General features: G+C 44.0%; 1 protein-coding gene across 7 annotated transcripts in view; it reads right to left on the bottom strand.

Moving 5' to 3' along the window:
• LOC308581529 (contactin-6-like) overlaps positions 1 to 27,488 on the bottom strand; it is a 210,434-nt gene that overhangs the window by 114,216 nt on the left and 68,730 nt on the right. For all 7 annotated transcript variants that reach the window (XR_014005104.1, XM_081184028.1, XM_081184033.1 and 4 more), the window contains exon 3: positions 15,930 to 16,056. Coding sequence is in view for 6 of the 7 variants with exons in the window: in XM_081184028.1 (XP_081040154.1) it covers positions 15,930 to 16,056 (127 nt within the window). In the remaining variant the exon portion in view is untranslated. The remainder of the gene's footprint in view (positions 1 to 15,929; positions 16,057 to 27,488) is intronic.

Raw genomic sequence — 27,488 nt, 5'->3', positions numbered from 1 at the left:
TTTGCGATGACCGGTGAGAGGGGTGATCCCATAGGTGCTCCTTCTATCTGTTTGTATCTTTGTCCATTGTGGATGAAGTACGTGTTGGTTAGGCAGTGGTTGGTCAGGTCCAGGATGTATTCGGGGGGATTGTATTTGTTTTGAATGGCTGTCAAGGCTTCATTAATGGGCACTTGTGTGAAGAGAGATACAACATCGAAGCTCACAAGTAGGTCATCGGGATGTAGGTTTTGCTTCTTTATTGTTTCTATGAACTGGAAGGAGTTTGTAACGTGTGAAGCGATAGATTCTGCATAGGGCTGAAGTTGCTTAGCGAGAAATTTAGCGAGATTTTGTAGAGGTGAGCCTATGGAGCTGACTATTGGTCTGAGTGGTGTTCCTTCTTTGTGTATCTTGGGGAGACCGTAGAGTTTGGGGCATCTGGATGATTTTTCTCTGGGGATGATTCTTAGCTGGATTTCTTCACTGATAGGAGAGGCTTTTATTTTGGATTTGGTGGTTTTTTCCAGATAGGTGGTGGGATCTGTTTTTATAGGTTGGTAGGTAGGGTCTTGGAGTAGATTTGATAGTTTTGCTTGGTAGTCCGATGTGTTCATCACAACAGTGGCATTACCTTTGTCTGCTGGGAGAATGATTATGCCAGACATCTGGAAATTAGCCCTCCCCACAAAAACCGACACCAGAACCAGAGGCACACAGAACGCCATCTCCAATCAACCACACCAGACCCAAACCCAGACCCTCTCCACAGATAAATTACAGACACCATCCAGTAGCCAAACCATAGTGGCACCTCCGGATGCTGCACCCCCCTGCAATCCCTACACAGATCTGGCTGGCACAGGGCACAAAACCACAGCTCGCCCCTATACACGAAGCCAAGCCAGAGCACAACTAAGTGCAGTACAGCCATCTTCTCAGAAAAACTCTTCACAAGGTCAAGAGGTCAAGACACGAAAGCTTTAGCAACTAATCCACACCTAATGACCCTCCTAAGTGGTACTCAGAATATCACTCAAGTAATCACTCAAGATTGTGAGGCCCCAGGCCCCAGGAGGACTCCCTGAGTGAGTGCCTGAGGGCCCTGCTTTTGCCATTTACCATCTGGCTTGGGGCGGGGCCTGGGGCCTCATAAGGACTGCGTGCTGCTTGCGGCCTGCTGCCCAGGAAGACTCCCTGAGTGAGTGCCTGAGGGCCCTGCTCTTGCCACTTACCATCTGGCTTGGGGCGGGGCCTGGGGCCTCACAAGGACTGCGTGCTGCTTGCGGCCTGCTGCCCAGGAGGACTCCCTGAGTGAGTGCCTGAGGGCCCTGCTCTTGCCACTTACCATCTGGCTTGGGGCGGGGCCTGGGGCCTCATAAGGACTGCGTGCTGCTTGCGGCCTGCTGCCCAGGAAGACTCCCTGAGTGAGTGCTTGTGGGCCCTGCTTTTGCCACTTACCATCTGGCTTGGGGCGGGGCCTGGGGCCTCACAAGGACTGCGTGCTGCTTGCTGCCTGCTGCCCAGGAAGACTCCCCTGAGTGAGTGCTTGTGGGCCCTGCTTTTGCCACTTACCATCTGGCCTGGGGCGGGGCCTGAAGCCTCACAAGGACTGCGTGCTGCTTGCGGCCTGCTGCCCAGGAAGACTCCCTGAGTGAGTGCTTGTGGGCCCTGCTCTTGCCACTTACCATCTGGCTTGGGGCGGGGCCTGGGGCCTCACAAGGACTGCGTGCTGCTTGCGGCCTGCTGCCCAGGAGGACTCCCTGAGTGAGTGCCTGAGGGCCCTGCTCTTGCCACTTACCATCTGGCTTGGGGCGGGGCCTGGGGCCTCATAAGGACTGCGTGCTGCTTGCGGCCTGCTGCCCAGGAGGACTCCCTGAGTGAGTGCTTGTGGGCCCTGCTCTTGCCACTTACCATCTGGCTTGGGGCGGGGCCTGGGGCCTCATAAGGACTGCGTGCTGCTTGCGGCCTGCTGCCCAGGAGGACTCCCCTGAGTGAGTGCTTGAGGGCCCTGCTCCTCCCTGCCACTTACCACCTGGCCCAGGGCGGGGCCTGACAGGCCTCACTAGGACAGTTGTTACTGCCGGAGAGGCACAGAGTGTTTTTAAAATGTTTTTAAAAATTTTCTCTGGATTTTTTGTATGTGGGGGGTGGGGGTGGGATTGATGTTTGGTTGGGCTTGGCGAATTTTTTTTATTATTATTAATTTGATGTTTTTGTAATTTTTACATTTTTTTGTTTGTATTGGTTTATTGGTTGTGTTTGTTTGTTTAAGGTGTTATTTTGTTTTTAGGGGGAGGGGTCAGGGCTGCCGGGGAGTGGGCCCCAGCCCACAAAATGGCTGGGGCATGTTCCACAGGGGGGGATGCACTGGGACAACCGATCTCAGTGATCACGGGTAGGAGGAGGAGTTACGCTAAGACCAGACCATGTCATTACAGAGGAGGCAGGTTTAGTCGTTGTCTGAGGACTATCCCTGCCTCCGGGTCTGGTCCTGACCGGATGGATACTAGAATCAGCAAGGGATACCCACATGACCTGAAGGTGCTGCTGTGCAATGCCAGGTCAATGATTCATAAGACCACTGCCATCCATGACTTGATCGTGGATGGAGGACTTGACCTGGCATGTGTAACAGAGACTTGGTTGGATGAAGCAGATGGGCCTGTCCTTGCCGCTGCTTGTCCACCAGGTTTCTCTTACGCACAGCAACCCAGGTCACATGGGCGGGGAGGGGGGGTTGCAGTGATTTTTAGGAAGTCATTAGTTTGCACCAGGCGTCCTATTGGGAAGACCCAGTTTTCTGAGTGCATGTTCTGGAAGTTGGGCAATAGGGGCAGTACAGGATTCCTTTTGGTGTACCGACCTCCCCGCTGCACCAAGGATTCCCTGCCCGAGCTGCTTCAGGTCGTGGCGGATGTTCTCCTGGAGACACCTAGCTTGGTTGTCCTAGGGGATTTTAACATCCATGCCGACACGACCTTACAAGGGGCCGCTCGGGACTTCGTGGAAAGCATGGCCTCCATGGGGCTGTCCCTGAATAAGTCTGGCCCAACCCACAGCCGTGGACATGCCTTGGACCTGGTGTTTACCTCTATGGATGTTGGTGATCTGACACTAAGTAAAAGCGAAACGAAAGAAGTGCCATGGTCAGATCACTTCCTGGTGCAACTGGACTTCTCCGCGACCCTTCCCCTCTGCAGGGAGGTGGGACCAATTCGGATGGTCCGCCCCCGCCACTTAATGGATCCAAATGGTTTCCAGAGAGTGGTAGGGGATACTTTATCCCATGTTGATGGCCTTTCAGCCGATTCCCTGGTGGCCCGCTGGAATGTGGAGTTAACCAGGGCTATTGACTGTTTGGCTCCGAAGCGCCCTCTCCGATTGCATGGAGCCCGGACAGCCCCGTGGTTTTCCACGGATCTGAGGGCAATGAAACAATCGTTGAGACGGCTAGAGCGCCGGTGGCGGATAACTCATTCCGAATTTGACCGGACACAGGTTAGAGCTCAACGTCGAGCCTACCAAGTGGCGATAGCGACGGCGAAGAAGAATTTCTTCACCGCCTCTATTGCATCTGCAGAAAACAGCAGCAGGAGACTTTTTCAGGTGGTTCACAATTTAGCGGAACCACCTGCAACATCGGGGCCCAGTACGGGCCACATGTTCTCCTGCAATGATTCTGCAAAGTTTTTTGCAGATAAAATCGCTCAGATTCGGGAAGAAGTAGACTCCACCGTGGGAGCAGGGCCGGGGCGGGAGAGTGCTAGAGTTCTGTCTAGTCAAGTTGAGTGGGATCAATTCCAATCTGTTACCTCCGAGGATGTGGACAGGCTGCTTGGACGAGTGAAACCAACCACCTGTCTCCTGGATCCTTGCCCATCCTGGCTTATAAAAGCTAGCCGGGAAGGACTGGGCGATGGGCTTCGTGGGGTGGTGAATGCTTCCCTCCGTGAGGGAGCCTTCCCAGACCCGCTGAAAGAGGCGGTTATTAAACCGCTTCTTAAAAAACCATCTTTAGATGCGGCCACGATGGCCAACTATCGCCCAGTCTCAAATCTTCCATTCCTGGGCAAGGTGATTGAGCGAGCGGTTGCCGAACAACTCCAGGCACGCCTGGAAGAAGCGGACCATTTGGATCCCTTCCAGTCGGGATTCAGGCCTCATCATGGGACTGAAACTGCCTTGGTCGCACTGGTTGATGATCTCCGGCGGGCTAGGGACAAAGGTGAGAGCTGTTTCCTAGTTCTGCTGGATCTCTCAGCGGCGTTCGATACCATCGACCATAGCATCCTTCTGGACCGCCTTGAGGGGCTGGGAGCTGGGGGCACTGTCATACAGTGGTTCCGCTCCTTCCTCCTGGGCCGTGTTCAGAAAGTGGTGGTGGGGGATGAGTGTTCAGACCCCTGGGCTCTCACTTGTGGGGTGCCTCAGGGTTCTGTCCTCTCCCCCATGCTTTTCAACATCTACATGCGGCCGCTGGGAGAGATCATCAGGAGGTTTGGGCTGGGTGTTCATCAGTATGCGGATGATACCCAGCTCTACCTCTCTTTTAAATCAGAACCAGTGAAGGCGGTGAAGGTCCTGTGTGAGTGTCTGGAGGCGGTTGGAGGATGGATGGCGGCTAACAGATTGAGGTTGAATCCTGACAAGACAGAAGTACTGTTTTTGGGGGACAGGAGGCGGGCAGGTGTGGAGGATTCCCTGGTCCTGAATGGGGTAACTGTGCCCCTGAAGGACCAGGTGCGCAGCCTGGGAGTCATTTTGGACTCACAGCTGTCCATGGAGGCGCAGGTCAAATCTGTGTCCAGGGCAGCTGTTTACCAGCTCCATCTGGTACGTAGGCTGAGACCCTATCTGCCTGCGGACTGTCTCGCCAGAGTGGTGCATGCTCTGGTTATCTCCCGCTTGGACTACTGCAATGCACTCTACGTGGGGCTACCTTTGAAGGTGACTCGGAAACTACAACTAATCCAGAATGCGGCAGCTAGACTGGTGACTGGGAGCGGCCGCCGAGACCATATAACACCGGTCTTGAAAGACCTGCATTGGCTCCCAGTACGTTTCCGAGCACAATTCAAAGTGTTGGTGCTGACCTTTAAAGCCCTAAACGGCCTCGGTCCAGTATACCTGAAGGAGCGTCTCCACCCCCATCATTCTGCCCGGACGCTGAGGTCCAGCGCCGAGGGCCTTCTGGCGGTTCCCTCATTGCGAGAAGCAAAGCTACAGGGAACCAGGCAGAGGGCCTTCTCGGTAGTGGCGCCCGCCCTGTGGAACGCCCTTCCAGCAGATGTCAAAGTGATAAACAACTATCTGACATTCAGGAGACATCTTAAGGCAGCCCTGTTCAGGGAAGTTTTTAACGTGTGATATTTTATTGTATTTTTGGTTTTTATGGAAGCCGCCCAGAGTGGCTGGGGAGGCCCAGCCAGATGGGCGGGGTATAAATAATAAATTATTATTATTATTATTATTATATCCCTCAAGTAATTAATGAACAAAAGAAGAAAAGGCACATTAACCTAGGAACTTCCTATCTGCCCAGAACGTTGGAGGCTATACACCACACCCCCTCAACAGTATTTATAGGAACTCAAACACTGAGATCCTGCTCTGTTCTAGTAACAAGAAGCCGAAAGCACCAGCCTGAAGATGACGAGTGAGACCTCGTCGAAACGTCGCCTAGACACCCCAACTCTTACACGGGAAGACACCCGAAGACACCAAAACCTACATTCCTGTACCCGTGAAAATCTACGAAAGCAAATATCTCACCTCTACGGGGAGGAAACCTTCCAGCTGACAAGAACCTACGAGAAACTAGAAATCCGAAGAGCCACCATCTTATGTGATCTCTTGTTCCTACGCAACTGCCGAGACAACAACTTAATTCCCACATGCTTCCAACTTAAATTCCACTCTAAAACCCCAGCTACCGAAAGGATCCTGAAACGAACTGAACTATCCCTAATCAGAAACGAACTACATAAGAAAAGATACCTACTAAACCAAACCAACAAAGATCTGCTCACTCTTCACCTCAAACTCTGTAACAAAATCCACCCTGCACTCTGGGACAAATGCAAACAACTAGCCGTTTGGAGAGCTGAAACAGAGTCCTCACATAAGACAGACATACACACCAACAAACTCCACAAACTAGAGAAACGCCAGAAGCCCAGCCACCCTCCACAACAACCCATGAAACAAACAGTACATAACTTATCAGACAGGATCCTCACCTCAACTGAAACCAAAGTACTCTCCAAAGGTTTCAACTTTGCAGTCGCCCCGAGACGCATCCCCACGGAAAACATCATATGCGAAGTCGAAGCTAGCCTAACCAAAATCAACCCAGATGAAGCCAATAAAATCAGACTTGAAGTCACCAACATCCTCTGCTCCAGCAAACCACCCAGAAGCAATTTACACAAAGAAGAACAGAAAGCACTCACCAACCTGAGGAAAGACAACAACATAATCATTCTCCCAGCAGACAAAGGTAATGCCACTGTTGTGATGAACACATCGGACTACCAAGCAAAACTATCAAATCTACTCCAAGACCCTACCTACCAACCTATAAAAACAGATCCCACCACCTATCTGGAAAAAACCACCAAATCCAAAATAAAAGCCTCTCCTATCAGTGAAGAAATCCAGCTAAGAATCATCCCCAGAGAAAAATCATCCAGATGCCCCAAACTCTACGGTCTCCCCAAGATACACAAAGAAGGAACACCACTCAGACCAATAGTCAGCTCCATAGGCTCACCTCTACAAAATCTCGCTAAATTTCTCGCTAAGCAACTTCAGCCCTATGCAGAATCTATCGCTTCACACGTTACAAACTCCTTCCAGTTCATAGAAACAATAAAGAAGCAAAACCTACATCCCGATGACCTACTTGTGAGCTTCGATGTTGTATCTCTCTTCACACAAGTGCCCATTAATGAAGCCTTGACAGCCATTCAAAACAAATACAATCCCCCCGAATACATCCTGGACCTGACCAACCACTGCCTAACCAACACGTACTTCATCCACAATGGACAAAGATACAAACAGATAGAAGGAGCACCTATGGGATCACCCCTCTCACCGGTCATCGCAAATCTGTACATGGAACACTTTGAAACCAATGCTTTAGACAAGTCAGAACACAAACCCAAACTTTGGCTCAGATATGTTGACGACACCTTTGTAATTTGGCCACACGGGAAGGAAAAACTAGATAGCTTCCTCACACATCTCAACAGCCTACACCCCAAAATACAATTCACTATGGAAATAGAAGCCAACAACCAACTTCCCTTCCTTGACGTCCTAATCTACAAAAAACCTGATGGCTCCCTAGGACACACTATCTACCGGAAAAAAACACACACCAACCGCTACTTACATGCACAATCACACCACCACCCTGCACAAATAAACTCCGTAGCCAAGACTCTCATCTCCAGAACCAAACGCCTGGCTGACAAAGACCACTTGACAACTGAGTTACAGAATCTCTCAAATGTGTTAATCGCCAACGGATACCAGCAAAACAGGGTTACGAAGCTAATCCAAAAAGAAACACCCCCCAAAAACCAAGACACAGAAGAAAACAATGGCATGGCCCTCCTTCCTTATATCAAGGGCACTACAGATAAAATTAGCAAAATCCTCCATAAACACAATATCAAAACAGCCTTTTGCACCAACCAAAAAATAGCCAATATCCTCAGAAACCCAAAAGATAAAATCCAGTTAGAAAACCAAGGGGTCTATGAAATACCCTGCAAAGTCTGCCCAGCCACGTACATTGGACAAACAAACAGACGAATAAATGCACGTATCGCAGAACACAAGAATGCCGTCAAAAAAGAAGAAAAAACTTCCTCTCTTTACCAACACATGAAAGAAACAGGACACGAAATTAATTTTGCAGATTCCAAATTGCTCTTTAACATGGAACATCACCACAAGAGAATAATCATGGAAGCCATCGAGATAGAGAAACACCCTCACAACATGAACAAGCGTGACGACACGTCCCGCCTGCCAGACATCTGGAAATTAGCCCTCCCCACAAAAACCGACACCAGAACCAGAGGCACACAGAACGCCATCTCCAATCAACCACACCAGACCCAAACCCAGACCCTCTCCACAGATAAATTACAGACACCATCCAGTAGCCAAACCATAGTGGCACCTCCGGATGCTGCACCCCCCTGCAATCCCTACACAGATCTGGCTGGCACAGGGCACAAAACCACAGCTCGCCCCTATACACGAAGCCAAGCCAGAGCACAACTAAGTGCAGTACAGCCATCTTCTCAGAAAAACTCTTCACAAGGTCAAGAGGTCAAGACACGAAAGCTTTAGCAACTAATCCACACCTAATGACCCTCCTAAGTGGTACTCAGAATATCACTCAAGTAATCACTCAAGATATCCCTCAAGTAATTAATGAACAAAAGAAGAAAAGGCACATTAACCTAGGAACTTCCTATCTGCCCAGAACGTTGGAGGCTATACACCACACCCCCTCAACAGTATTTATAGGAACTCAAACACTGAGATCCTGCTCTGTTCTAGTAACAAGAAGCCGAAAGCACCAGCCTGAAGATGACGAGTGAGACCTCGTCGAAACGTCGCCTAGACACCCCAACTCTTACACGGGAAGACACCCGAAGACACCAAAACCTACATTCCTGTACCCGTGAAAATCTACGAAAGCAAATATATATATATATATATATATGCTTTCGTAGATTTTCACGGGTACAGGAATGTAGGTTTTGGTGTCTTCGGGTGTCTTCCCGTGTAAGAGCTGGGGTGTCTAGGCGACGTTTCGACGAGGTCTCACTCGTCATCTTCAGGCTGGTGCTTTCGGCTTCTTGCTCTGTTCTAGTAACAAGAAGCCGAAAGCACCAGCCTGAAGATGACGAGTGAGACCTCGTCGAAACGTCGCCTAGACACCCCAACTCTTACACGGGAAGACACCCGAAGACACCAAAACCTCCATATATATATATATATATATATATATATATATATATATATATATATGAAGATATATTTACATTTTAATACATTGCATTAAAGTTACGCATTTAAAGCTTGATGATTTAGAAATAAATTATACATTTGATGAATATTAGAGTGAAATATGGAATATGTCATTTTTGGTCTTTGTATGTTTATAATTAAACCTTTTTAAAAGCTATTATTATCATGGATACATTCTCTTTTAATAAACTGTTCTGACTCATCTTGAATCTATTGGTGTTCCTCATTTCTGTCATAGAATCCTAAAGTCCCACAAATTTCAGTTTCAAATCCATATCCATGGTTGGTTTAGGCTATGTTTAAAAGATATGCTAGGAGGAGTGTTTACTTTCCCCAGAAATTATTATTTATTACAAGTGGGCCCCAACAACAACATGGAACGATGAACCCCTGGTGTGATAGGTGTTGTTGTTTTTCTACCTGAGCTTCTGACTATTGGGGTTGATAGAACCCAAGTTAATAGCAAAGATAGAAGTTCTTCCTCTAACTTGGGTCTTACTTCATGAGCCAATTTTATTTTTTACTTTTTGAACTTTTAAAGGTGTCACCAGAAAGCATGATATTGCCTGATATTGCAGGGCAGCTGTAAGCTGCTCGCTCTCAGCAGAGTTATTCAAACTGCAATAGGTGTGTAAGAGTGAACTCCACTGCTGGGTTGTTGTATATTGCTCTCTCAGCCCAACCGGCAATTGGGGTGTGGGGTAAAACCAAAACATACAATTGCATTGTTGTAGTTTTTCAGCTTCTGTTGAAATTCCAATGCCGCTTGACAACACTGCAGGCTTGTCATAAACCACTCAGAGCCTGACCTGCAGCATTCAGGACTTACAAAGAAAGGCTGTCACTCAAGACCACAGGCAATTCCAATGCGTAATGTGGAGAATGAACTTCATTGTTGTGAAATTTGTGCCAATATGTTTGGTGGTGGGTTTTGTGTGTGTGTGTACGTGGGTGGCGCTGTGGGTTAAACCACAAAGCCTAGGACTTGCCGATCAGAAGGTCGGCGGTTCGAACCCCCACAATAGGGTGAGCTCCCGTTGCTCGGTCCCTGCTCCTGCCAACCTAGCAGTTCGAAAGCACGTCAAAGTGCAAGTAGATAAATAGCTATTGCTCTGGCGGGAAGGTAAACGGCATTTCCGTGCGCTGCTCTGGTTCGTCAGAAGCGGCTTAATCATGCTGACCACATGACCCGGAAGCTGTACGCCGGCTCCCTCGGCCAATAAAGCAAGATGAGCGCCACAACCCCAGAGTCGGCCACGACTGGGCCTAATGGTCAGGGGTCCCTTTACCTTTACCTATGTGTTCTAAAATGTTTCACACTAAACAAGAATGGACTATGAAAGAACAAGAATTCCTTCATTTGCTGTTACTCAGTTTTTTTTCTGGGGGGCTGGGGGTGCATACCCCTAAACATTTTGTGAATCTAAGTTTGGCCTCATTGAAAGGCAGTATTTCAATATGAGTAGGAAAATGAGAGTACCCCTAAACATTTTTTTAGAAGAAGAAAAAAGCACTGCTGTTACCTCTTGGTTTGTTTGTTTATTGTGGGTAGGTGTAGAGTACTCAGCTACATTAAAGTCTTGGATCTTTCTATTGATTTCTATATCTATACAAGTCCTCACGTTTCTATTCCAGGAGAAATTTAAAATAACTTCTCAGTGCAAACCTGGAAACGACCTATTGAGACAATGAGATGGCTATTTCTGTACCCCTTTTATCTCCCTATGTCTCATATCTGCATTGCACGCTGAAGGTGCAAAGTTCAGTCCCCAACATCTTATACTGGGACTGGTGAGGTTGCAGTAAAGGAGGAAATTCCTTGCATTAGGGTTTTCTTTTTGAAGATGCCAGTTCCTCTCCGTTGTGCATGGCTATCGCCAGTTTAGTTACAAAATGGAGGACTTTCCCCTGAAGTTTAAATATGGAATATAAAATGTATATACCACCGATACTCTGCATGGTGCTCTACATAGTACAAGAAGACACATCATTGCCCAGAGAAGCTTGGAATCTAAAATTTAAAACAGGTGAAAACATAGCAGAGGATGGATACCAATAACAAGATCCTAAGATCTTTCCAGGCAACTGCCTCAGTGCAGCATTTCATAGCACAAAATTGAAACAGCTTTAAAATCACTCTGATGAGAGATGCTCAGCTTCTTAAACTGAATGGATGGTTGGTATTGAAGAATAAATTGTAGTTTATGCAGTTTGCTCACAAAAATTTATTATTTTTAGTGATGGATGAGATGAATTGCCTTCCGCTAGATTCAGAATTGGACTTGGGGGCAGGGCATTTTCTCAAAAAACTGGAAACAGACAGATTCTCTTTAGCCAAATATCAAATTTTGAAACCCTGCCCCATTTCTGATAATGTTACCAGGTGCATGAAGGAATCAAAACACCCATCTATCGCCTCCTATATGTTTCCCCAATTCCCAGTGAACCCTTAAATCAGAATTGGGGGGCCTGTGACCCTCCAGATTGTTGCTGGATTCCCACTCATATCAACCCTTAGCCAGCTTGGGCACTGGTCAGGGATGATGAGAGATGTAGTCCAGCAAATTCTGGAGGGCCATAGGTCCTCCTTCTCTGCCCTAAACCCTTTCCTAATACCTTTTCCTTACACAGTAGTAGGTAGGTAGCCGTGTTGGTCTGCCATAGTCAAAATAAAAAAATTCCTTCCAGTAGCACCTTAAAGACCAACTAAGTTAGTTCTTGGTATGAGCTTTCGTGTGCATGCACACTTCTTCAGATACACTGAAACAGAAGTTGCCAGATCCTTATATATAGTGAGAAGGTGGGGAGGGGTGTTACTCAGAAGGGTGGTGGGAATGGGAGATAGGCAGATAGCTGAGAGAGCCTGTTGACGACTCTTAACGACTGTAATAGGTCTTACAGGAAAAGGCAAGGGGTGGGAAGGTGAGAAATGGTTTAGTCATGTATAGTGAGATAAGAATCCAATGTCTTTGTTCAGCCCAGGTCTTTCCATGGTTTTAAGTTTGGTAATGAGTTGTAATTCAGCAGCTTCTCTTTCCAGTCTATTTCTGAAATTCCTTTGTAGTAAAACAGCTACTTTGAGATCTTGTATAGAATGTCCTGGGAGATTGAAGTGTTCTCCTACTGGTTTCTCTGTTCTGTGATTCTTGATGTCAGATTTATGTCCGTTTATTCTTTGGCGTAAGGTTTGGCCTGTTTGTCCAATATAGAGAGCTGAAGGACACTGTTGGCATTTGATGGCATACACAATGTTAGACGATGAGCAATTAAATAGTCCCAAGATGGTATGTATGATGTTGTTGGGGCCAGTAATGGTGTTGTCCGGGTGTATGTGGCAGCAAAGTTGGCATCTGGGTTTATTGCAGGCTCTGGTGCCAGTGTCTGTGTTAAGTCTGGTTGTAGTATTATTGTGGGTTAGGAGTTGTTTAAGATTGGGTGGCTGTCTGTAGGCAATGAAAGGTCTTCCTCCCAGAGCTTGAGAAAGAGAACTGTCATTGTCCAGGAGAGGTTGTAGATCTCTGATGATGCGTTGTACTGTTTTAACTTGGGAGCTGTATGTGATGACTAGAGGTGTTCTGTTATTTTCTTTTTTGGGTCTGTCTTGCAGCAAGTTCTCTCTGGGTATCAGTCTGGCTCTGTTGATCTGTTGGTCTTTTCCTTACACAGTTACCTGATCAACAGTGGCCAAGGGCAGTAAAAACAGTCTCTCTGGATGCCTTCATGCAAGACTTCTTTAATTCATTTACAGCTAGAAAGCTGCAAACGGGAATGTGCCCATGGCACTACTAGATAATAATAATGGTTACAAAATAATTTTACAGGGCGCCTGGATCTGCACCATGCACCTTGCTATCATGACTACTGCCCCACTCCACCATCAGATGAGTTGGGGGCTGAGGGAAAGGGCTGGCAGGACAAGGAAGGAAGGCTAGCTAGCTTGTGGTGGTTGAGGAGACTTAGGCTAAGCACACACTATATGTTGAAAGTACATGAATTCCCCAAAGATACCAGGGAATGATAGTTCACCCTGCACAGTGCCAAGCTCCCAGCATGCTTAACAGTTCCCAGGATTCTTGGTTGGGGGGGGGGAGTCGTGGGATTTATATGTATGGCGTATACACGGCCATTTTGAATCCCAATATGAAACGGGTCCAGACTGAGATAAAGGAGAACTTTATTTATGTGTAGGTTGCAAGGGTCAGTAAAACACAATTAAACCCAAATCATTAAAACAATTTAAAAATGTGCCAAAATAAACCCCAATACAGCAGGAGAGTACTGCCAGAATAGGAGTCATAGATTAAGTCAATATCCCTGAAAAGTCTGCTTGAGTAAGCATGCCAGTTGCACTTCAGGCTGAGTACCTCAACTATGTGATCCCTGCTTTTTGCCCTTTTGTTTTGTGGCACAGAAGAAATCCACCACAATAATAATTTCTCCAGTTCATGGGTGGTGTGGGCATGTGGATTCATACACCCAAATTGGAAGGAAATTTGTTGTTTTTGCATGCAGCAAAATTTGTGGCCGAGGCGGGAGTGGGAGTTCTTTGAAATTTTTCTTCCCTTCAAAATGCTCTCTGCACTCAAATCCCATTTGTACAATAGAAAAAAAGACTTCAGCCAGCTAAGTTGACCTGTAATTGTCTTTGGTATGTAGTGAAACAGCAATCTTAACAGGATGTGGATTGCACCCATAAAGGCCAAATTTGACTGAGAACAATTTTTTTTTTGCAGAGTTCTCATATGTAATAATATATACAGTACTTTATGCTTATAGTTTGTCTTCTGTTTTGTTTTCATTCTAGTCAGCCCTTTTATTCTGTAGTTTGTTGTACAATGCAGGATTTAATGATTCATTTTTACTTATTCTCTCTGTGCTCACTTCAGTGCCATATTTTTTTGTAGTAAGGTCGTTAAGCATTATGGGTTTTTGAAATGAAGTTGCAAAAAAAATATCACTGCAGTCAATAGGCTTTTCTTAAATGTATAGTATCACCACAGAAAACAAACTTTCATCCTCACTCTGCAAAAACATAGTGGGATGGAACTTCCCAATACAACACTTTCTGCGTATTCTGAGGGATTCTACTGCATGCATGTAAACCTAGTAGGATTAGGAGGTTTTGGCTTTCCCCTCCAAAGTTTAAAATTACGGTGTCAGGGATTGGTGATGGTCAGACCCAATGGCTGCACTGCTCAACTCCTGTACCAGTTGGAAATGAGCACAGCTGAGTTGGAGGTGGAATCAGGTACTGATGAGTGAAGCTGAAGGATACCTAAGCTTCTTCAGCATATAGTGAGGCAAACAGGCTGAGAGAAAAAGTCAGCAGCAGCAGCAGTGATTATTCCAGAAGGAGGCTTCATCCTTCTCTTTGCCTCAATGTCACCAGCAATGGCAGAGGGCCTTCTCAGTAGTCATGCCCGCCCTGTGGAACTCCCTCCCATCAGAAGTCAAGGAAATAAACAACTAGCTGATCTTTAGAAGACATCTGAAGGCCCTGTATAGGAAGTTTTTAATGTTTGATGGTTTAATTGGTTGGAATTATCGACTGGGGGAACCGATTCAGATAGGCAGGAATATAAAATATAAAATATAAAATATAAAATATAAAATATAGGCAGCCTGTGAGGCAGTAGGGAGGGATTGAATAGTTGGGCAAAGCTTGGAGTGAGGAAACCACATCGCTTTGATAAAGTGCTTTGAGGTGGTGGGGCAACTTAACTTAGTTACTATTCCCTGGCTTTTGGCAGGGGTCCTAATAGTTAGAAAAGTTCCAGGCTTCCTTGCTAAGGGAACAAGGCATTCACCAGCTTTCCTCTGGAGTAAAAATAGCAGATTTGGGACTCTGAAGGAACCCTGTAGGGCTGGTGCCACTGCTGCCCTCCTCCCCCAATCAATGCCCAGCCCAAACGAAGTGCCAGGCAGGATTCAGGCAGTGCTCTAGGAACACAGAGTTCTGAAGTTGAAAGGAACAGGAGGTGGTACAGCCTTGTCAGCAGCAAAACCCAGCCTTTTCTGGTAATCTCCTACTGTGACACACTGGGGCAGGCTCAGATCTACCTGGGTCTTTTGCAGTGGAGTGTTGGGAGTCAGGAAAAGCAATGCCACATCCTTGAGCCCAGCAGGTGGGGAAGAGGCTCTGCAGGTTCATCTTGTGGCAGTTCATCTGGACCTGGGTCTGCATTCTCTTCTGCTTCAGACTCCTGGTCCCTGAGACCTCCTACATTTCTTTTTGGAATTGTTTTCTAACTAGGTTGTGGGTTTGGGCCGGGGAATTGGCACTTGATTTTAAAAAGATAGTCCAAACCTTTCCCTCCATTTTTTCATGAAGGTGTACCCCCCCCCCCCGCTGCATTGCTGGAAGAAAAAACCCCCTGAAGCCACATCCCATGTATTTCACATCTTGACTTATTTGACTCATAGCCAATTATACCTGTACTTGAGTTTTAAAGTAAGTTTTTGTTATTTTGTGGAACACCAAAATGGAATTTAAAATAACTTTTGAAAATTTAGCTTAATGTTGTAAATGGGCCTTGTCATTATCACTTCACTACAGTTAAACGAACATATCAAATTATGCTTTTCTACAGAGAGAGAAATGAAGCTAGAGTAAGAGATGAGAGAGAAGGAATGGGGATGATGCATAGAGAGTTTTTGCATGCAGAATTTATGACAGGAATTCCTTGTTCCCATCACAAATGCCTATTGTGATTAAAACTAAGAGGTTCAACCTTCTTTCTTTTTGTCTGTCACCACATCAATGTTCATTTCTTACATTTTTGCTGCTGAGTCTTCATTTGAAAAATTGTAGAGTGGAGTGATATTCCATTAACCTCTTCTCAAAGCCATTCAAAATGGTAACAGTTGCAAAACCAAAACAAAAACCTTACCTGTAGATTGGCAAAGGATGTCCTTTAGCTGTACAGTTCAAAATTACTTCTGGATCTTCAGAACTCACTGAGTAAATGACATCAAATGGCTCTTGAATAAAAATAGGTCCATGCGAAGTTTCTTCATCTGTGAGATGAAACAACAATTGAAAATAAATATTCTTTTTCCAGTTAAAGCCTAACTAAATGTGGATTCTGTGTTACACCCTTGAGTTCCATTGGCCACTTTTTACCAAGGAAATACTTTCTGCAGAAAGTCTCCCCCATTGTTTTTGATGCATACATTGGGGTGGTACAAAAAGAAATAACTCTTCAACAGCATACAAGCAATTGCCTCATTTTATTATCACAACAGCTCTGTGAGATGTTAGGTTGAAAGATCAAGTACAAGTTGTTTTATGACAGTCAATGACCAATAACCCCCTCCCAAAGCTTCTAAATTCAATGACTGCACTTTTCTGGTTGAAAGACTGGCTTCAAAACCATGGATTTGGTGAGGTGCACAGCTGAGAAAGCATTTGAATTTTCCCACACTCTGTTCCCTAGACCAGGGGTAGGAAAGCTTAAGCCGGTATGCTTGGGGCAGAATGGGAATACATTTACATCTCCTATATGGATAGTATGAGAAATCTGTGCCCCCTGCCCCCAGCTGCCTTCAGCCCCAGCATGGTCAATGGTTGGCAAGATGGTCCAACATAATCTGGAGAGCCAGTGTGCCCAATCCCTGCTGTATGGAAAGGTTCTCTTTACAGCTGAGCAGAAGTCCAGGCAGGCAGGCAGGCAGGCAAGCAAGCAAGCAAGCAGTGTAAGTCTGAACACGATTCAAATATCCAACATTCATGTGCCCTTAATACCACATCACCTCCCTGCTTTCATAACCAAGGTTTTATAAATATATGGCACTCAATGCCCTTTATTTCAAAATCTTACATGGGGAAATTGCCTCCAGCCTATCCTAGATAGTCTGCCGGCAATTTCCTCTTCCCACACAGCAGCAAACATTTCATGTCTGATTGATAATAACACCTCATTTCTTGAAGATTTGTGGGGCTTATTTACATAATGAAGGTGAGGAAAGGCCCTTGTTTGTATCCCTGCTTCGTACAGATGGCTCTTACCTCCACCTTGCCCGTATCTTGCTCAAGCAGAAAGATCCTTGAGCAAGTCCTGGAAAGCAAGGCAAGGGGCTTGCTCTGTCAAAATGAGATTGATAGAACCAGCCAATCAGGCAATTATGCTAGCATAGATTGTCATGACCTTAAAATCCCATGTTAGCAAGCATCCAATTTTGTTTCCTGCATGCATATTTTGAATTCTGTAATCCACACTATAATTTAAAATGTTCAAAAACCAAGCAACCTGTTGTTGGTTTTTCCCTGGGTTTTTTCACAAATCCTTTGTCAAATTTCATGGAATTTGCAACTTAACTCTCTCTAGATTTACTTTAAAGTACAACTTACTAATTACATAGGACTTACTCCTCCAGTCTGACCATAGGCACATAGCTGTAGATCTGAAAGGGGCTTTGGAAGCCATGGCGTTCCACCCTTGCTCAATGAATAATCCACAGAGCAGGTTGCAGCATCCCTGAGATATACCAATCCAGCCTCTCCTTAAATACCACTAGCGAAGGAAAGCCTACCACATACTGAGGCAGTCAGTTCCACTGCTGAAATGCTTCTCCTAAAGCTTAGTCAAAATCTAATTCCTTGCAATTGTGTTTATTGTATGCTTATTCAGGAATAAATTCAATTGGGTCTTTATAATTTGTAAACAGGTGAGCACAGAGTTCCTCATCTCTTAAAGATTTTTTTCCTACCGTACTAAGAACCACATTCTGCACCCCCAGTTTGCCCCATGGGTAGACTTGCAGCAGTAACTAGGACTTGCCACTTAATCTGTCCACCTTTGGCTTCTCCCAGTTTCTCATTTTTTCCCCTTCCTTAAGTTCAGTTCTCCACATTTCTGTATCACTTTGCAAAGTTTGTTGTTGTTTTTTAAAAAAGAAGTGTGCATGAAAATGAATCAGCCTTTTTGTGTCATTTTCTCCTTATACACTTTTTGTATGCAAGTTTGCCTAAAATACACATTTTTGCAAAAAACATTTCACCTAATATTTATATTTTCTCTAATATATGCCATTTCCCACTAATATATTCATTTTACACACACTTTGGCCCAGTATTTGCATTTTGCACATATTACTTGGCTGGAGAACAACACTGCAAAATTTGGAGGAGTGTGAATTTCAAAAGATGCCCGTGTTTCAGTTCACATATTATTTTGGAAATTGTAAATTAGGTAAATTCATCTTGATATGTGAACTGTTATTGCGCTGCAAAAATGGGGAAGGAAGAGAGAGTGAGTCCTCTGCTATCACCACCACATTACAGAAAGCAGGTGTTGAAACACCTGTGGTTCATAATTTTGAAACAGGTACGGGTTGAGGAAATTAATGGGTATGACCAAAGGAGTAATCCTAAGTATGGGAGGAGGGCTTAAGTTATGCCAATGTAAAGGACACCAGATCCAAACTCCATGGAGGAGCAGGGCTACTTTGGGCTGAGCTGGTCTAAGTCTGGCAGAGGGCTTCAATGCTGGTTGAGCCCACAGACCTGCTCCATCCTAATGGCATTGTGCCTTAGTCCCCCACTGTACTTAACAAGCTCATTATTGGAGGCCTGAGTGCTCCATTTCCAAATACGGTGGCAATTCTTTTCTTTTTTTAACATTACTTATATCAAATGAAGACTTATATCAGTGAAAGATCGTTCAACGTACTTAAAAAAGCTAAAAATTACTTATGTTCTACTATATATCCAGAGCATTTAATGAGTTCAGAAATTTTAGTGACTAAAAGTTCCGCATTGGAGGATGTAGATTATGAAAAGTTAATTTACCTTTTTATTTTATTTTTTGCAATGGAAGTGTCAAAGAAAATATGTGTGAATTTTATGAATGTTTTATGAAAATCTTTGAATTTTCATTCCTTTTGTTCCTTCAAAGAGAGTTTACGTTCAGTTGGAGGTGTTTTCATTTTTACTTCTACATACACATAAATCATTAATTAGAAATGAAAAAGTACATTTTAATAATAAAATAGTTAAAAAATATAACCCATGTTAATAGCGAACTCATTCTTATGCATTTAGTTCGGTCATATTTTCAGACAGTCACATTTATGTAGGTGAATGATTATGCCCCTTCTCAAGGGCCCTACAAGCCATAAAGTTGCCAATGTTTTCTTTTTTATACTACATTTCTTATCCTTGTTAAATTTAGCAATCATTTTGTGTACTTAAGCCCATGTGTATAAATCTTGCTACTACAGAACAGAATACTTCTGAAACTCATTTATCTAGTGGCCCTCTGTAGCAACTGATTATTTAACAACGTCCACAATCCATAGAGCTACTGCATTATCTTCTTAAAGAAGAAGCCAGTTAAGAACAAATACTTCATTAACTATTGAAGTATTGAACAGGAGAGAGGGAGCAGGGACCACAATAACTTACTATCTTAGACCTGGATCTGCCTTGCTGTGAGCTACCTCATCTATGTGCCTCTTCAAGCAGGAAGTGGGTGACTCTGTCACTGTGTGTGAGACCAGCTCGATGGTCCAGCAATTACTTCAAATGTATCCAAGGGCAACAGAAGTTTTCTTAGGTGTCTTCAACAGGGTTGCCTTTCCCAAACTGGACAAGAGACATAATGCCATGTGACAAACTACTCTGGATTCTCTGCCCCATAGTTTTAAAAGTGGTTTGTCGTGTAGTATAAGAAACTAACATTTAAGAAGCATAATGCTAATGCACTAGTGGGTGTACACTGCTAGCGTTCTGTGATTGTGATATATGATTAATATCCTTTATGGAATATATGGTGGAAGTAATGTTGACTATGGCCCTGTTTAATTGTCTTCTTGTATGCAGTAAACATGACAGCCAGGAGCAACTTCACCAGCTGACATTCATGTGTCCCACTGGCCCCACCAAGTAACTGGAAGGGTTGGAAGGGGCAAACTCAGAAGTGCCTCTTTCAGAGCAGGCATAGGCAAACTCCAGCTGTTTTGGGACTACAACTTCCACCATCCCTAGCTAACAGGACCAGTGGTCAGGGATGGTGGGAGTTGTAGTCCCAAAACATCTGGACGGCCGAGTTTGCCTATGCCTGTTTTAGAGCTTCCTTCCAAAGCACAGGGGTCTGTGGGTCAATTGGGCCTGGCAATGTTGGCCAATGCTCCCCCTTCCATGCATTTGGTGGATTTATTTTTTATTTACTTCATATAATTTATGCCTCACTTCATGGTAAGAAACATCAAGGCGGTTTATAAAAAGATAACACTATAAAACCAGGGGAAATTACAATTCATTAAAACATACAAGAAGTTTAATGTTAAAGCAAATTAAAATTCACATCATGTGTGGGGTGTAGTTCAATAGTAGAGTATCTGCTCTGCCAGCAAAAAGTCCCAGGTTTGACCCTGAGCATCTTTAGGTAGGGCTGAGAACGTCACCTGCCTGAAACCATAGAAAGACCCTGTCAGTCAGTGTAGACAATACTAAGCTAGATGGAACAGTGGTGGACTTTCGTGTCTCTTGGTTTGACCTGGGGCTTACACTAATATTGGAAACTAGAAGGTGGGATGATGCCTGGCAATCGTATTTTCCCTCATAATCTCAGAGGATATTGGAAGGATTCTGACTAGGCACATGAGAGGAAGGTCTAAATCCAGAAGGGCAATAATTGCTGCAGGCCAAGGGTGGGGAGATTATGAAGAGAATATCAAAACATATATACGTTTGTTATACTCATAAAATAAAGAAAAACCTATCTAAGGAAAAAACGTGCTGCCACCATGTAGTGTGTCAGATCAGTAACAGGCTGAGATGAACAAGTGGCTGTAAAGATAAAGCATTAAACTTGTCTGAACTGGATGGCATGTTGTAAGTGACATAACAGGCCATAACATGTAGTAAATCATATATATATTTAAAATGCTGTCTATTTCCATAAAGTCTCTTTCAGCCCACTAGACTATCGTTAACAGGAATGAGGACCCCCAAGCATTTTCTGATTTATCTTTAACTAATGGGCATGAATTAGGTCTACACTGAATCAAGTTAGGTTGCCACCTTGATTCTGGAAATTGATTTGTAGGCCTTTAACAAATGCGTAACCACCTGAAATACTTTTCTTCCCTCCCTCTGTCGCCCAAGAGCAGGATAAGCCCTAGTTTGAAGCTGCCTGGTTTTCCCTTCGGGTCTTCATCTGCTGTACTCCAATCCAGGGAGATGCAGAAAATCACACTAAACATTCATATCAGCTCACTAGAGGTCTAAACACAGACTACTACAATAATTCAATCCTGTAACAAAACAGCCCTAGTCTGCTCCCTGCCTTCTTCCTTTAAAGTAGCAGTACCCCCCCCCAATTTTGTGTGTGTGTGTGTTTCAGCAAAGTAGACAGGCCACATGCATCACCAAAAATAAAAATGCATATACTAATTTATATGTATAGGTGCATATTTAGAAATAATTGCTATAATTTAATACTATAGTTGATAGAAAACACTATAGAATGGAACACTCAACCATACCTCCTGTCTGTAATAATACAGTGAACTATACTGCCTCCTTCTGGCAAATCGTGCAGCCAAGCTGGTGCCAAATGTATTGCTCTGCTTTCCTTTGGACTACATCAGCGTGGCTAAGACGGGGGTATTGTCATCTGGGCAACCCAAGACTTCTCATACACACTGGCCAGGCTTGTACCCTGAGGAGGTCACAGCCACAGCAGGCACTGTGATTCTCCAGCGGTTTGACTTCATGCCTAGAGGCACCCTCCATTGTCTCTCGAGACAGATGGATGCGAACAACAACAATATTGTGGGGGCAGGGTGGGACAAAGGGGTGCACGACCTGTTCCCTAAGCTGTGGATTCACACCCTCCCCCTTTTCCTTTTGGAAAATTGCCTTTTTAATTTGTGAAGTAAGAGACAATGACAACCTCCATTTAAAGAATGGCAAGTTGCTTTAAGAACAGGCACAGCTTAAGTACAGGACCTCTTAAAAGTTCGGTGAATAAGGCAGAGCAAGTACCCAACAAAAGCCTCATCATTTGGAAAAGCTTTCAAGAGTCTTCTCATTCAAGACTTTCCCTGATGATTTTTCATTATCACAATCACCCAATAATTACTTAAGTGGTCCTGGAAATACAGCAACAGCCTGTATAGTACACTCAGACACATACACACACACAACAGCTGCCAGCACAGCCTCCATAATGTTCCTGGACTTTTAATGGACAAATTTGGAAACCTGATGGACGTCAAACAGTGTAGAAAATATAGGAGCATATGGACAAAAGAGGACATCTGCCCATTCTTCAACAGTGGTAGACTCCAAATTAGCAGTAGCTTAAACTATCGTAATTGCACTTCAGACAAACCATGTTTCCTTGTCATCAAAGAAGAGTTTCTTCTCGGCTTCCTTAGGGTATAATATAGAATGGATTCCGCAAATGAAACATTTATTTTAAAGAACACGTTGGTTTTGTTTTTTTAAGAAGAAAGCAAAGCAAAGCAAAACACCTGCGTGGAAACTAGAGCTAAGCTGAAAGACTCCCTCCCGCCGAGTCCCACCTCTCTCTTTGACAAGCCAGAAAAAGAACTTTCTCTGAGCATTCTCACTGTTGTTTTTTTAAGAAGCAGCTGTCATTTCCCCTACACAGTGCCCTGGAGTGATGCCAGGTCTGGGACATTGTGGAGGATGCGAAACAGTTACCAGGCTGCCAACACTGTCGGTGCTACTGCTGGTTAGAGTGGCAGCAGGGAGGAACCTCAGGAAAAAAGAAAGAAGCTGTGCAATTGCCACCACTAAGGGTAGGTCTCACCCCTGAGAAACTGAAAGAGCTTCTCCCCCTTTCCTGCAAGAAGAAAGATCTGCCCTCAGATAGGGTAGAGAATTTGTTTGTTATATGAAACCGTCTTAAACCAATATAAAGATTAACAGAGTGAGACTAGCATATGGAAAATCACATTTTGTTTCATAATCATAAATTGTCAGAGGATTTAATTATGTTTATATTCCTTTTTTTGTTTTTTGTTTTTGCATAGGCTGCAAATTTTTCTTTTGTATGCAGTTGTGGGAATCAGTTCCAGTTCATTTTGGTTTTCTGCTCCGTTGCTATTATTGGCGCCTACGATACAGCAAAAGCAAACGTATGCAGTACTAAATATACCCATATTCAGGCATTCATATAAACATGACTAACTGGTATGAATATGCATGTTGTACACTCATTCGGCAATGGCCAAGCTGGACTCAGACAACAGTGGGTCCCTATGGGTCAGGTTGGATAGGGAATGAGGCAGGCATTAGGAGGAAAACCCACAAAAAGCCTGAGACTTACCTCACTGATGGCTGCATCTTCCCAGGAGAAGGTTGGCAACCATCAATGTGTGACTTTCCTGCCTGCCTGATGCCCTACCCTGCACTGATCCTGTGGAGCAGAGGGATTGATCATCTGGGGTGCATGTTTAAATAGGCTTTACCCTAATTAAACATTGCTCCCACTTCCTGAACTAACTGGAACTGGATCTGAGGTGGAAGGGGTGACCCCTGGATTAGGCAAATTTAGGGTAAACAGCAGGGGCATGAAATTTCTGGCAGACCAGATGTTGTAGGACTCCAATTAGTCCCCAGGTAATGTGGTCAATGATCAAGGATGATGGGAGTGTTTATTAACTGCACATTTATAAATCATTTTTGCAGTCAAAAGTTACCAAAGTGGTATACAATACAATGAATTAATAGAGAAAACATTAAAAGCTTGGTATGCATCTCACCGTGAGCTCCTTGGAGGAAAAGTGGTGTAAAAATCAAAATAAAACATACATTTTGAAAATAGTTTAAATATAACTTAGAATAATCCTTTTATCATCTGATAGCTCCCTGGTACAAACAGGAGCTATTGCAGAGGTGCAAAGTGTAATCATAATTATATGGGGAATATCAGGAAACAATACAATTTTTCAAAACGTAGCCTTAATGAATGGCATCTTTGCAGTTCAGGCAAGCTAGTCCCTATAATGTGGTTTGCTGATTGAGGGAAGATACAGAATACCAGGAATAGCTTTCTAACATGTTCCATAATGATACACTTTGTAAAAACATAACAGAAATGGAAGCTTTTACAGCTGCCCACAATGACCTACAGGTTACGTAAATAAATACCTGATACACTCTCAATAATTGTTTCTGTTCCCTCCCCCCCAACAATGTTATCTTTTGAACTTTTGCCCATATTATGAATAAAAATAGAAAATGATCTGTTCAATTGATTGTGTTGTATTTTTTAACAGTCGCCATATAGTAAACATTTACTAATAAAATCTAATAAAGGGAGAAAATGCTGCTTGAACATTTTTTTATTAAGTGAGTGTAAAGATGACAATATAGCTTTGCAGTGAAATTTCAAGAGCTCATTCTCCTCCATCTCCTTCCCCAGTAGTGGAAGATTACCGAACAAACTAGGTGCTGTGCTGAAAAATTCTCACACTATCCCACCCCCTGCCCCAGCCAGTCACCCCTCCACCGATTAATGGGAAAAGAAATAGCATTAAGAATGATAAAGGAGAAGAGAAAATGTTGGTGAAATTCTCATCACCAGAGTATTTGCTGACCTTACCTTACCTTTGAGTTGCCCAAGAACTGTTTGTGTCAAGTCTTTCATTCTACATATCATCTTACCAGCAGTCTGTACTTGGTTGCTTTCCTAGGTGCTTGCCCTTCAATTAAAGCCCATGGAAAGCCTGTGGGTTTTTTTCAGATCAGGAAATGCACACCCACCCCATTCCTGGCCACCTTGCGTTGATATGGTACATTTATGAAAGTATATTGGTTAATGTCTATGAATTCTATCTCTGATATAACCCATCTAAGTGCATCCTGTGCCTGTTTAGCCAGAAATGTGCGGTAAGACGAACTCTTGGATAAAAATGCACAGGACTGCAGCCTAAAACTTACATTTGAATTTCACAAAAGTGTTTGATATTCATGTCCAGGAAGATATCAATTTTGCACATCCTCAAGGAAAAGGTGTCATAGATTAGAATCTGGTGATGCAGTGCTGCAGAATTCCACCAGAGGGCTGGAGCCTCTCTCTGATTGGCTACCCAGGTAGAGATGGCACTTTGGGAGGGAGAATAAAAGGAGCAGTTTCTGAGAGAGGGTTCAGATAGATGGTTTTGAGAGAAGAGAAAGAGTTAGAGAGTTGGTTCTAAATTGTCTACTCTGAGGAGAATATCTACAACTAGAGAAAGGATTCTCTGAACTTAGAAAGACAGTATGCAGTGCCTCGTCAGAGTGCCTTGAAAACAAGAGTTAACTGGAGGGCTGGGTTGAGCCAGGAGACTGTGAGGATGCAGCCTGCTTGGGTCTCATTTCAGTCAGGAGGGCGTGCTCTTCTAGAAAGAAAAGAATCCCAAACCAGAAGATCTCCTGGGTCTGTTATACTGCTAGGGGTACCTCACTTCCTAGTGTTTGCCTCCTCTTTCTCCTGAGTAGGCTGAGGAAGGAGAAGTCAAGCTCTTAATTGGCTAATGTGTCCCTCGCGCCTGAAAGCTTTGTTACCTCTGGACCTGTGTATACATAACTCAGGAGGACACTTCATGCATCTGATGGAGTGGAATTCATGAAAGCTCATGCCACAATAATTGTGTCAGCCTTTAAGGAGTCACAAGGGTCTTTGTGCTTTCTGCTGCAGCTAAGTGCAGATTGGCACCACATACCGGTAGTTAAAACACACCCAGCGCACATTTAAAGCATATAACATCCCCCAAAGAATCCTGGCAACTGCAGTTTCCATTTCACAGAGTTGCAATCCTCAACACTCTTAACAAACTACAGTTCCCAGGATTCTTTGCAGGGGCCGGGTTGTGGTTTCAGTGTGCCTTGGATGTGTTTTAAATGTATGGTATGGATCTGCCCTAACACTAGCACTGCTCTGGAAATTATTTAATATGTGGCTGCAAGTAAGTTTTGACTATCCGTTCAGCAGACAAGCATGCATGCAAACTGTACATATGGAGCAAAGATGAAATAATACAGGATTTGTTATTATTATTTTTTAAAAATCTTGTAAGACCACATATAAGAAAGCCCAAAGTGATATTTCTAGCTACAATGAAATTCCATGATATCGCTACATTGACTGCACAGTCCTTTACTACTATTGTGCAAGATGCATGAAAGATAAAGTCTTTTCTTTTGTGCAGGTGATTTGTTTTATGTCATGAACTTGGCCATGTCCTTCAGACACTAAAGTATTGCTGAAGCAGACATCTAATTACAGAGACAAATCTTCACCAGCAAGTTAGGGGGATGTGTCTTTATGATGTATAGTAATCCTGACATGAATTCTTCTCAATGGAATGTCATTAGTTTTGTGTTCCCAGCCAAGACAAATAAATAATAATGAACCCTTTTTTCCAATCTACTGCACAAGCATTTTGTTCCCTGCAATCCGACTTATAAGGGAGACCTAGATTTTGTGGCAGATACTGTGTGCTGCATTGTACTGTCATAATATTCATCTGCCACTATTGCCAAACTAACTGAAGGTTTAATTCAATAATTTACACTGCAGAAAGACATAATAGCTATAACATTTAATACCCTGTCAGTTAAATAAATCCCACACTTTATACTTCAGTTACTTTTACAGAGTAAAAGACAATTGGGTTTAGTAATATGAGAGGGAGGATAATTTAGCATCCCCTCCCCACCCAATAGAGTGCATCTATTTTTGATTAAGGTTGTCAGAATATCCTCTAGCTAAGGCTAAACAAAAAACAAAAAACCCCTCCATGGTCCTGGAATGTAACCCATTATTTCAACTTCTTCCAGTCAATGAATAAGAAAGGAGCCATAACAATGGAAAGCAAAAACATGGGATGCTGTCCATCTTGAAAAACATTGTGTGTAGCCTATGATCACAGATGTAGTTGCCATCAATGACTACTTGGCTGGCAGGTGAGAAGTGAAAGCAAAGCTCCTTGAGGGAACTGGAAATGTTGAGGGAACTGGAAATGTGAAGAATTAGAGCTACATGCAAGAAGAAACATTGGGCTGCTGCCAACAATTGGATGCTTCTGTCATACTGTCTCCTTCTCATCCATAACAAGTAGTAAATAATATTCCGGCCTAGTTCATAAATATGGCAGCATTCCCAATTACAGCCCCAGTTTGCACACCATGGTAAACCACAGTTCGTTGTTTACCTCAAATGCTCAGACAGCATCCTCTTCTCTCCAGCCCATGGGGAAAGCAAACGCCAATCCCTGGTTTAGTGCTAATCCAAAGCAGGGACTGAGGATTGTTTCATTCCAAACAAAGCTACTAAACCAAGAACAGCTTTACATTATTGTTGTTTGGAGTGACATAAACCACAGTCCCTGGTTCAGGGATCATGGTGTTTTGCTTCTTCTTACACAAACAGGGTGGAGCAGGATCCACCTGCACATTCAGAGTATTTATCCAACAAAGTCATCTTGTT

This window comes from Podarcis bocagei, assembly GCF_964188305.1.
Source record: "Podarcis bocagei genome assembly, chromosome: 2".
Classification (NCBI taxonomy): domain Eukaryota; kingdom Metazoa; phylum Chordata; class Lepidosauria; order Squamata; family Lacertidae; genus Podarcis; species Podarcis bocagei.
The sequence above is the reverse complement of the archived record's forward strand: the minus strand, read 5'-3'. Positions and strand labels throughout refer to the sequence as shown.